This window comes from Monomorium pharaonis, chromosome 7, assembly GCF_013373865.1.
Source record: "Monomorium pharaonis isolate MP-MQ-018 chromosome 7, ASM1337386v2, whole genome shotgun sequence".
In the NCBI taxonomy this organism is placed as follows: domain Eukaryota; kingdom Metazoa; phylum Arthropoda; class Insecta; order Hymenoptera; family Formicidae; genus Monomorium; species Monomorium pharaonis.
In genome coordinates, this window is record NC_050473.1 from 9,149,226 (window position 1) to 9,161,861 (window position 12,636).

General features: G+C 35.7%; 1 protein-coding gene across 2 annotated transcripts; it reads left to right on the forward strand.

The window, feature by feature from the left end:
- Positions 1 to 684: 684 nt before the first annotated feature.
- Positions 685 to 6,154, forward strand: LOC105830317 (tetraspanin-13). 2 transcript variants are annotated; one of them, XR_001138564.3, is made up of 7 exons: positions 688 to 999; positions 1,598 to 1,765; positions 1,942 to 2,040; positions 2,125 to 2,235; positions 2,302 to 2,436; positions 2,657 to 2,784; positions 3,029 to 6,154. XR_001138564.3 is itself a non-coding variant. In XM_012669565.3 (6 exons), exons 1-6 carry the CDS (start codon positions 940 to 942, stop codon positions 3,125 to 3,127), a joined length of 672 nt encoding a protein of 223 aa, XP_012525019.1. In that variant the 5' UTR covers positions 685 to 939; the 3' UTR covers positions 3,128 to 6,154. The 2 variants fall into 2 exon arrangements, 1 of the variants encoding a protein (XP_012525019.1); XM_012669565.3 differs by lacking the exon at positions 2,657 to 2,784 and having other exon boundaries at positions 685 to 999.
- Positions 6,155 to 12,636: the final 6,482 nt, after the last annotated feature.

Here is a 12,636-nt window from a genome sequence, read left to right on the forward strand (position 1 = left end):
TCCACGCGAGCGGTGCGATGTGACATATTTACGACGTTCGGCGACGTTTGTCAGCGGTAACAAACGAAATAAATTCGAACATTTTATCTCACGGGCGCCTCTAATATCTCCATAACAAAACGGAAAACAAAGGGAGCGGAAATATGCTCCCCTCTTAGTTCGCAGTGAAGAAATAGGTGTGGTGAAGATATAAAATAAACGTCAACGACCGATATTGGAGCTGGCCTTGGACCTGTAACTCGACCCAAGAGAATCTATTCTTTTTTTTTTCAAAGAAAAAGACAAGAGAGCCCAGATATTCAAACTAAATTACAAATTCCCATTTTCGTCATCGCTCGATGAATCAATTCTTTTCGAGCGGCGTTGAAGAGTTACAATGTCGTATTGTTACGAGAGAGTTACAACCCCATTGTTACGAATAAAACGCGGAGGGACGAAAGGATCGTTCGGAACGCGGGACGTCAGCGGGTCCCGCGGGTCTCGATCGAACGGTCCGAAATCTCTCGCAACACGGAAATTTCGCAGTTGTTCCGAATTCCTCCCGGGCGCGCGCCGCGCCTCTCTCTCTCTCTCTCTCTTTCTTTCGCCGACACGTTCGTGTTTCGCGCGTGACACTCGCAATCTATCGAGCGCGCCGTCGACCATCGCCGCCATCATCATCGCGCCTCGTTCGCCATCGCGGGCAGTCGCGAGCGAGTCGTCTGCCGTTGCGTGTCGTTGTTGTCGCGCGTGTCGATCATCTCTCGGAGTTCGTGCGAGAAAATCGGAGCGCATAAACTGATCCCCGCGATAACTGCCTTCCCGTAGCTGTGAAGTGGCCGAACCCGAGTAACCCGGGTCTCTGCCCTCGGTGCGAATCGCCGCGACCGCAGGCAGGCGTCGTCGTCGTTGACGGAGCCAGCGAGCGACGAACGGACGGACGGACGGACACGGTTGAAGATGTGCGGCGGTTTTACGTGCTCGAAAAATGCGCTGACAGCACTCAACATCCTCTACATCGTGAGTAGACAGATGTTTCCTCTCTCGCCCCGTCCATTTCGTTCCTTCTCGCTCTCTCCGAGTGATGTTTATCGGTTGAACTGGTCGAAGGCTGTTATCAATCGACGCTTCCCTCTCTTCGTTCTCTCTCTCTCTCTCTCTCTCTCACTCACTCTCTCTTTCTTTCTTTCCCGTTCGACGGAGAACCGCGCGTTTCGTCGTTTCGACTTCGTCCTGATGTTTACGGCGTCGAACATTGCATAATTGTCACGCCAGCCTATCACTAGCATACGTGCTGGTCGATTGTGCTGGCTCTCTCTCTCCTCCCCTTCTCCTCGTCCTTCTCTACCTCCGTCCTTTCCGTGCGACGGGATTGCGTATGCGACTTATTGTCAATCTTATCAACGCTCTTTGACGCGTTTCTGTCAGCTGTTTTGCTCTTGTCTCACCTTCGCGCGAGATTAACTGACAACTGGCGCACTCGGATTATGCGCGCAAGTCTGTGTTGTCAGCCTCACATCTGGCCGTTTTGTCGTAGATAGAGCTAATTTTGCATATTACGCTTTAGAGAACGTTTGAACGCATTTTACATTTTAATTCACTGTCTGTTCTCTTGCAGGTTGTTGCCTTTATATTGATAGGAGTTGCTGTGTATGGAAGGGCATCCGCCTTAGTGACGAATCTACCTATTATAGGTGGTATTTTGGCATGCGGGGTGATCCTGTTCCTCATTTCTATACTGGGCCTGATCGGTGCTGTTAAACACCATCAGGTCTTGCTGTTCTTCGTATCCTTTTCTTAGCCATTATAGTTTATCATTGCGACTATCGATATCATAAATATATTCTGCATATTTTTTTCTAGATACTTCAAAATTCTTTATTGTCTTATTAAATGTCTTAATATGAAATGATATTCTTGCTAAATGTAATAAATGTACGCTTCCTTAACTGCATTTTACAGTACATGCTTATTTTGTTCCTTTTGTTCCTGATTCAATTCAGCATCGCCTGCGCCTGCCTTGCTGTCAATACTAAGCAACAAGAACAGCTTGCAGAACAGGTAATTTCCCCCCTTCCCCCCTCCACAAGACATTGCGATTACATATCGTATCTACAGAATGAGATATTTAATAATTGTGTCCAGGGCTGGAGACACGTCGGACCTGACTTAAGGGCAAAAGTTCAAACTACCTTTAACTGCTGTGGATTTAATAGCACTACCGATGATCCAAGTGTACCTTGCGATGATGTCAATGTAAGTTGCAGGATAAAAACTGCACGCACGTTACGGTTGTCCAAATAATTGAAATTTCTTTTACAGAAAGTGTGTTGTCAATCCGTCGATATCGGTCAGTCTTGTCCACCTTGTCCAACGTGTATGCACAAGTTGCAGTCCACCATTGACTATGCGTTCAAATTATGCGGCAGTATAGGATTATTCTTTAGTTTTACAGAGGTAAGATTCCACGAGTAATGACAATCATTTTTCATATATTGCACAACTGTACAGGATACGATGTTAAATATTGCACAGAATATGACTTATTTAATTTTAATATCAAGACTGTTTATCTAACCGAAAGAGTGCACTATATTCCATATCGCGAAATCACCGATTGCAATGAAAATACTCTCATTTTTTTTTTGCTAATGCTAACACGTGTGCCCGATTACAGTTTGTTGGTGTATGGTTGACCGTGAGGTACCGGAACCAGAAAGATCCACGAGCTAATCCTAGTGCTTTTCTCTAGTCTAACACCATCGCCATGTCCTCTGTCACTTCATACGATCCTCCTAACAGATGGTGGGTGGCTTCATATGTCGGTTGTGGTCTTTTGATCTTTTCTCTTGTTTAGCATTGTATAGCGATTACCGATTCACTCGCTAATGTTCATTCACAATTGATATTCTAAAAACATATAAATTATGTGCGGTACATAACATGCAGCGATTGACACGATAGAAAGATTCGCAACTTTTGTGTTTTCTCGTTCTTCTTTTCTTCGGATTTCCCTATCCGGACCTTATATGAATTTAAACGTTTTCAGGTGATTGCAGCTTTCATGGCAAGACATTATCGTAATCAATTAGATCCACAAGAAAAAGCTGCAAGAGCCATTTTTCCACAGCACAATTATTTATATTGATTTAGCGATACATTCGAATAGAAAATCAATAATCTTTCTTTTTACTCGTATTATACGTACGATATGTATTTTGGTCGATATGAAGAGGGGACAAATATCTGTAATTAATTTTAATTTTGATTGCCTGGATATGTGTTATGCGACATATTTTCCAAGATTTAAGTTTCAAACTTTTTCTTTTAATTCTCTAAATCTTTTTAATTATACATGCTCAATAGTGACAGAAGTTAATACATTTTTTAACTGGGCAATCATAGATTTTAGAATGAGTTAGACAAATAATTGAACTGTGCTCTAGTCATATACTTAGAACACTCATAACAAGCCTCAATGCGCCTTGTAGTCTAGTGACAGAAAACATCGCGTAAGTATAAATTTCGTTGCATTATTTTCTTCAACACGTCCTTGACGATAATGGAAGTTGGCGATGTGAAAAATAGTAGTGTCATAATTGTATCGTTTGGTTCCACAATACGGATAAACTACAACATTTAAAGCTATTCTAAAAGATATCGAAAATAACGAAAAAACCGGTATATATGCAGTGATATCCATTTTTTTAAATATATTTTCATGAGAGAATGTAGTTTATCATGGTAAAAGTATAGATAACATCTACGATCTTGTCAATCATATTTTTCTCCCATCTCTACAAGTGAATCATTAGATATATAATTATATTTAATTATACCTAGAAATTTATATCTTCCTGAAGAAAAATTCTGTCATATCATCTTTGAGTACTTTTAGATAACTTTATAATATTTTTATGTCTCTGCAAAGAGGTTCTTTTTTATATTTTAAAATGTTCTACAGCGTTACGATGTGTGATTTCTGTTTAAGAAATTGTAAATCAAAATAATCGGAAGAGAAATTGTAATATACTCTCACAACAAATGATATCTAACTTGGATGAAACTTGGCTTGCTTTCGACAGCTTTCATACACTTGCTTATGATATCGCGTGATAGAGACTCACATGATAAGAAGTTATACTTGAAGCGTATAACCATCGAATTATTTATGTTATGATAATGCCGTCAACAAGATAATATAAAATCTATCGTATTTCAAGTTTCATCCACCAAAAATATTCAATGCGAGTGCTTTGCTTGAAATTAAATTCTATGCTGATTATACATTTTGAGAAAATTTACGCATAATAAGCTGAATATAAGACGTCCTAAACAACCTGGTGGGAAGTTATTAAAAAACTAATAGTCTCGCTTTTTTGCAGGGTTTTTAATGAGTTCTCGTACGCTTTTAAGCTTTTGTGGTCGTAAGGAGGAGTTGAAAGGGAAGTATTTAGATCATCTTATCAAATATTACTGAACATGATCGCATTTAATGGGAGCGAAAATTGTATTTTATTCGTAATGAAAGATGACATTTGTTTAATGACTTGTGAGATAATATCCTTCCAGGTTTTTTCGGACAAGATTTGCATAAGATAGGTAAAACTCGTTACAAGAGACACAGTGTTGTGAATTAATGTGCATGAAAATATTGTACGTTTACATCGTGCCCTATATTCTAGGTATTAGAGAATATAGCATATTTTCTATCCAATCCCGTCGCGTGAGACGCAGATGGGACGAATCTCGTTGTAGTTATGTTTCCGAGAGTCTCTTTGTTTGAAAAAAGCATGTGTTAAGATATTTTATTACAATTATATCACGTCTTCGATGTTCAATAACGAATTGAACTTGTTGCTTTATCGTGTTTAAATTCTAAGAATACAATAGAACAAAAATTGAACAAAATGGAATTTGTTATTGAATGATAAAATTGTAGTTTGACGTCGCACGTTTGATGATTTTTTTTTTATTTGTGGAATATGTTGCTTTCACAAATTTTCCAATATCGTTCCAACGAACGGTGCGAGTTCGCGCAAATTCACGAAGTTATGCCAGTCACGTTTTACGAATAGTGGAAAATAACCCGTGGATATATCTTCCGACGTAAGCGTATGAGATAAAATCACGCAAACATTCCAATTTTTTTTATGCGCCTCTCTCCCCCGGCTTTGGTAGAAAACGTGTATGTACCATATGTACTTTGCACGTGCACGGAATAGAAAACTCGTACGAGAATATATATATATATATATATATATATATATATTATATATATACGGTAGTGTAATTCCTATATACATATTTTTACCTAAAAAGAAAATACGTATCCATTCATAATTAGACTTAACCTACTGTACGTATGTCCTGAGAGGTAAGAACAATCGAGACATGCACGTGGGAGTGATTCACACGCAAGTTATTATGTGTGTTATTATACTGAAAGATGGAACGACGTAAGCTGCGCCCGATTATATTATATGTATAATGTGCGTGCGTGTGAGAGAGGAATCTCTCAAAATCAAAATCTGATATGTGGAAGGAGGTTTGAGTATTCGACAATCCTAGGTGACGGAAATCATGTACTGTACACATCAGAGATCATATTCGAATTATATTCAATTTATCTGCTCACCGAATGTCCCAATTCAGTTCTGTAGATTCATTCTTTGTAATCGCGTGTTACATCATCACACCTAAAGTTAAAATAAAATAGAAACGTATATATATAATTGAGTGTTGGGCGGTGAAAGATAGAAAGTGCAAAGGGCGATATGTCATGTATATCATCTCCAAAGAATTCGAGGCATCGCCTAACCCGAAGATTCGAAATTTATCGAGTTTCGAGAGTACGACGTTTAAGTCCGATATTCGCGCATTCCGCAACAGACGACAAACAATCTCGAATATGTTAAGCATGAGGATTTAAAGAATTTTAGTTACGAGATAGCGAAGCATATTATGTATGCATGGCGCCGAAGAAATATCGAGGGCTAAACGATTATGAGCAATAGAGTCTTAAGTGTTAGAACTCTCGTGTAACGCGATTGCGATAATAAATAGATGGCGGCTCGGATGTTATGTATGTATTTAATGTTGGTGGAAGTATCTCTTGAACACAATCGAAATCGAGAGATGCGCCTATTAAAAATATACCAAATTCACGAAACAACCATCGATTTACTTTTTTGAGTGTAATTTTTCTAGCAATAATTGTTTATATTTCATTAATTTCATGGTCATAGAAATATTGTTAAAAATCTTTTTTTTAACGAGTGGATATATAAAAAGATTATTTGAATTTTTGTCTTGTAATTTGGCATGGCAAAGTGAAGTTTTATTAACAAAATGAATGTCTTATGTCCATTTCTACTAATGTAAATTAACTCTAATCTCGGTAATTTACTTTTTATCTTTTTTTAGTTCTAAGAATTAGAAAAAATAAAGAATCGTTTAAAGTTAATCTATATCCCCTCAAACTTTCAAAATTTTTATATAAATTGGTACTTTAAAAATACTGAGAAAGTTTATATCTTTCTTTAGAATTTATATGTGAATTCTAAAGTTTTTCATCCTTTGACTTTTTTTCAGACTTTATAAGACTATAAAAAATTATAGAATAAAATTTAGTACATTTCAGAGTTCTCATGAGTACCTATATGGAGAATTCTAGAATAGATGTTGACTTCACAATATTTGTTGATAGAGCCAAAACTAGTTGGTGTTTGCTATATAATATATTTCTTCTACAGAAAAATCTCAGTACAAACGTTTCGGCACATTTTCTTCAGCCATCCTCAGTGTGTAATAATATTCATCTAATACATGATTAAAAATTCTGTCCTATGCTTAAGGTGCACAATATTGCTGTTAAATAGTGAGAGTGATTCCTATGTATCCATGGAAGTTCTTGGTTTACTTTCTTTATTTATGTATGTCATTGTTCGTCTTTATAACTTGTCAGTGTTCCTACTTCCCACAATGTTCCTACTTCCTACTTCACAAACATGTGGGAATAAGTAGGAACACTGACAAGTTATAAAGACGAATAATGACATACATAAATAAAGAAAGTAAACCAAGGACTTCCACGGATACATAAAAATCACTCTCACTATTTAACAGCGATATTGTAAAATGGGAAGGAACAACAAATGTCTCGCTATACCTTAAGCAGAACAGAATTTTTAATCACATATTAGATGAATATTATTACACACTGAGAATGGCCGAAACGTTTCTACTGAAATTTTTCTGTAGAAGAAATATATAACAAACACTAACTAGCTTTGGCTCTATCAACATTTCATTACATTAACTCGTATTAAGTTAATACCAAGAGCCTTTATACACACTATCATGACTTGAATTCACAATATTTTTAAAAAGTGTTTTTTTGTATAAAAAAGCTAACAAATTTTTTAAAGAAATTGTCAACTTGTACAGTAATTTTAAAATTTACGTAAAAAATGTGAGAACATTCTCACCAAAATAAGAAATGCATGATTTCTTAATGATTTTTTAAAACGATTATTAGGCTCGATGAAGATTATTTACTTTACATCAAAGAGGAACCTGAGAGCGGTCATCGCGTCGTTTTAGGTGTGTTTTCATCCATCAGCGCCTCTATGTGCACAAAATGTGCACATTGAACTACATAGTCAAATATCTATGAATCCCGTAGGTAATGTGCATAACTTTTTGGGTCTCTTCTATGTCCACGTTTATTTGGTTCTGTTTCATGCTAACCCGTAAATTTTACAATTATATGCATTCATATTTTAAATCTGTTTTATGAAAATGTGCAATACTGACACTGTACAGATATAGCAAGGAACAGAACCAATATTTTATCTCGCATCACTTTTATCACATATCATTTTGTTCCACATAAACATGATAAAAATTCACTCACCGATTGCTGTCGTTGCTCCTGCTGCTGCTGCTGCTGCTGCTGCTACTGCTACATTCCTTTCCGGAATACCGAGTCGCTCCATAGATGCCGCTTTCTGCTGACATCATCCTGCTATTTCGAATCGAACCGCACATTAATAAAATTTACTTATTTAGTTTTAAAATTTAATAATTAAAATTAATACGAGTAATGAAATAATGTTTATTTTGGAAAATATATTATAGACTACATATGCATACGAGCGGTTTGCAAATGGTCCAAATAAAAAAAATATAAGAGTAAAATTAATTGATAAATTAACTGATAAATTCAAATTCTACGGACAATAATAAAAATGTGAATATTAATACAAGTACATCTAAAGGTATTTAAATTTATTGATTTAAAAAATGATTAATTATTGAGTCATTTTTAATAGAACATTGATAAACTAATTTGTCAAATTATATTTAGTAAAGGAAAACGAAATGTAAAACAGCCATTCGCATGAAATAGGTCGAAACTGTGCGAGAACTATTAAGAACTGTCAGAAAAGTGATCGAAACTGTTTGTATCTAATATCTCTGCTGAATGCAGTGACAGAAGTCGAAATGGAAAATTGTTAAAAAATAATTTAGTTGATGGAATTGTTATTCAAACGCATGAAATAGGTCGAAACTGTGCGAGAACTATTGAGAACTGTCAGAAAAGAGATCGAAACTCTGCACTTTACGCGTCTCGCGAATACTGTGCCGACGGTAAGCAAAAAAAATTTTTTAAAATAATTAATCAACAAAATCATTTATTAAACACATGAAATAGGTCAAAACTGTGCGAGAACTATTGAAAACTGTTAGAAAAAGGATCGGAACTGCTTGTACTTTACGCGTCTCGCGAATACTGTGCCGACGGTAAGCGAAAAAAATTTTTAAAAATAATTAATCAACAAAATCATTTATTAAACACATGAAATAGGTCGAAACTGTGCGAGAACTATTGAGAACTGTAGAAAAAGTGATCGAAACTGTTTGCACTTTGCGCGAATACTGTGCCGTCGGCAAGAGAAAAAAAATTTTTTTAATAATTAATTAATAAAATTATTTATTAGGACGCATGGTCGGGGCTATGTGAGAACTAGCGAAAACTATTGTAGTAATAATGATTGACTCTGTTTGCATCTCATACCTCTGCTGATTGCAGTGACAAAAGTCGGAATGGAAAATTGTTAAAAAATAATTTAGTTGATGGAATTGTTATTCAAACGCATGAAATAGGTCGAAACTGTGCGAGAACTATTGAGAACTGTCAGAAAAGAGATCGAAACTCTGCACTTTACGCGTCTCGCGAATACTGTGCCGACGGTAAGCAAAAAAAATTTTTTAAAATAATTAATCAACAAAATCATTTATTAAACACATGAAATAGGTCGAAACTGTGCGAGAACTATTGAAAACTGTTAGAAAAAGGATCGGAACTGCTTGTACTTTACGCGTCTCGCGAATACTGTGCCGACGGTAAGCGAAAAAAATTTTTAAAAATAATTAATCAACAAAATCATTTATTAAACACATGAAATAGGTCGAAACTGTGCGAGAACTATTGAGAACTGTAGAAAAAGTGATCGAAACTGTTTGCACTTTGCGCGAATACTGTGCCGTCGGCAAGAGAAAAAAAATTTTTTTAATAATTAATTAATAAAATTATTTATTAGGACGCATGGTCGGGGCTATGTGAGAACTAGCGAAAACTATTGTAGTAATAATGATTGACTCTGTTTGCATCTCATACCTCTGCTGATTGCAGTGACAAAAGTCGGAATGGAAAATTATTGAAAAATAAATAATTGACAGAATTGTTATTGGAACGTATGAAATAGGTCGAAACTGTGCGAGAACTATTGAGAACTGTAAAAAAAGTGATCGAAACTGTTTGCACTTTGCGCGTCTCGCGAATACATAGCCGACGACAGGAGAAAAAAATTTTAAAAAATAATTAATTAATAAAATTATTTATTAAAACGCGCATGGAAATGGTCGGGGCTATGTGAGAATTAGCGAAAACTGTCATTAGAATAATTATCGAATTTTTTCTCTTACCGTCGACACAGTATTCGCGAGACGCGTAAAGTGCAAACAGTTTTGATCACTTTTCTGACAGTTCGCAATAGTTCTCGCACAGTTTCGATTTATTTCATAGGTTTCAATAACAATTCCGTTAATTAATTATTTTTTAACAATTTTCCATTCCGACTCCTGTCACTGCATTCAGCAAAGGTATGAAATGCAAACAGAATCGATTATTATTCCTACGACAGTTTTCGCTAGTTTTCACATAGCCCCGCCCATTTCCATGCGTTTTAATAAATAATTTTGTTAATTAATTATTTTTCAAAAATTTTTTCTCTGACCGTCGGCTAAGTATTCGCGAGACGCGTAAAGTGCAGAGTTTCGATCTCTTTTCTGACAGTTCTCAATAGTTCTCGCACAGTTTCGACCTATTTCATGCGTTTGAATAACAATTCTGTCAATTAATTATTTTTTAACAATTTTCCACTCCGACTCCTGTCGGAATCTGTTTGCACCTCATACCTCTGCTGAATGCAGTGACAGGAGTTGGAATGGAAAATTATTGAAAAATAAATAATTGACGGAATTGTTATTGAAACGTATAAAATAGATCGAAACTGTGCGAGAACTATTGAGAACTGTAAAAAAAGTGATCGAAACTGTTTGCACTTTGCGCGTCTCGCGAATACTTAGCCGACGGCAGAAGAAAAAAATTTTTAAAAATAATTAATTAATAAAATTATTTATTAGAACGCGCATGAAAATGGTCGGGGCTATGTGAGAATTAGCGAAAACTGTCATTAGAATAATTATCGAATTTTTTCTCCTACCGTCGGCACAGTATTCGCGAGACGCGTAAAGTGCAAACAGTTTTGATCACTTTTCTGACAGTTCGCAATAGTTCTCACACAGTTTCAATTTATTTCATAGGTTTCAATAACAATTCCGTCAATTAATTATTTTTTAACAATTTTCCATTCCGACTCCTGTCACTGCATTCAGCAGAAGTATGAGGTGCAAACAGATTTAATCATTATTCTAACGACAGTTTTCACTACTTCTCACATAGCCCCGACCATTTCCATGCGTTCTAATAAATAATTTTGTTAATTAATTATTGTTCAAAATTTTTTTTTCCTGCCGTCGGCACCGCATTCGCGAGAGATAAAGTGCAAACAATTTCGATTATTTTTTGACAATTCTCAATAGTTCTCGCATAGTTCCGATTTATTCCATGCGTTTTAATAACAATTCCGTCAATTAATTATTTTTTAACAATTTTCCATTCCGACTTTCGTCGAAATCTGTTTGCACCTCATATCTCTGCTGAATGCAGACAGGAGTCGGAATGAAAAATTGTTAAAAAATAATTAATTAACCGCATTGTTATTAAAACGCATAAAATAGATCAAAACTGTGCGAAAACTATTGAGAACTGTAAAAAAAGTGATCGAAACTGTTTGCACTTTGCGCGAATACTGTGCCGTCGGCAAGAGAAAAAAATTTTTTTAAATAATTAATTAATAAAATTATTTATTAGGACGCATGGAAATGGTTGGGGCTATGTGAGAACTAGCGAAAACTATTGTAGTAATAATGATTGACTCTGTTTGCATATCATACCTCTGCTGAATGCAGTGACAGAAGTCGGAATGAAAAATTATTGAAAAATAAATAATTGACGGAATTGTTATTGGAATGTATGAAATAGGTCGAAACTGTGCGAGAACTATTGAGAACTGTAAAAAAAGTGATCAAAACTGTTTGCACTTTACGCGTCTCGCGAATACTGTGTCGACGGTAGGAGAAAAAATTCGATAATTATTCTAATGACAGTTTTCGCTAGTTCTCACATAGCCCCGCCCATTTCCATGCGTTTTAATAAATAATTTTGTTAATTAATTATTTTTCAAAAATTTTTTCTCTGACCGTCGGCACAGTATTTGCGAGACGCGTAAAGTGCAAACAGTTTTGATCACTTTTTTTTGACAGTTCTCAATAGTTCTTGCACAGTTTCGACCTATTTCATGCGTTTGAATAACAATTCCGTCAATTAATTATTTTTTAACAATTTTCCATTCCGACTCCTGTCGGAATCTGTTTGCACCTCATACCTTTGCTGAATGCAGTGACAGGAGTCAGAATGGAAAATTATTAAAAAATAAATAATTGACGCAATTGTTATTGGAACGTATAAAATAGGTCGAAACTGTGCGAGAACTATTGAGAACTGTAAAAAAAGTGATCGAAACTGTTTGCACTTAGCGCGTCTCGCGAATACTGTGCCGACGGCAGGAGAAAAAAATTTTTTTAAATAATTAATTAATAAAATTATTTATTAGAACGCGCATGGAAATGGTCGGGGCTATGTGAGAATTAGCGAAAACTGTCATTAGAATAATTATCGAATTTTTTCTCCTACCGTCGGCACAGTATTCGCGAGACGCGTAAAGTGCAAACAGTTTTGATCACTTTTCTGACAGTTCTCAATAGTTCTCGCACAGTTTCGATTTATTTCATAGGTTTCAATAACAATTCCGTCAATTAATTATTTTTTAACAATTTTTCATTCCGACTCCTGTCGGAATCTGTTTGCACCTCATACCTCTGCTGAATGCAGTGACAGGAGTCGGAATGGAAAATTATTAAAATATAAATAATTGACGCAATTGTTATTGGAACGTATAAAATAGG

Coding starts and splice junctions, on each gene's coding strand:
- LOC105830317 (XM_012669565.3), top strand. CDS start 940: ATGTGCGGCGGTTTTACGTGCTCGAAAAATGCGCTGACAGCACTCAAC. Junction 1,000..1,597: donor CACTCAACATCCTCTACATC/GTGAGTAGACAG, acceptor GTTCTCTTGCAG/GTTGTTGCCTTTATATTGAT. Junction 2,041..2,124: donor AAGAACAGCTTGCAGAACAG/GTAATTTCCCCC, acceptor AATTGTGTCCAG/GGCTGGAGACACGTCGGACC.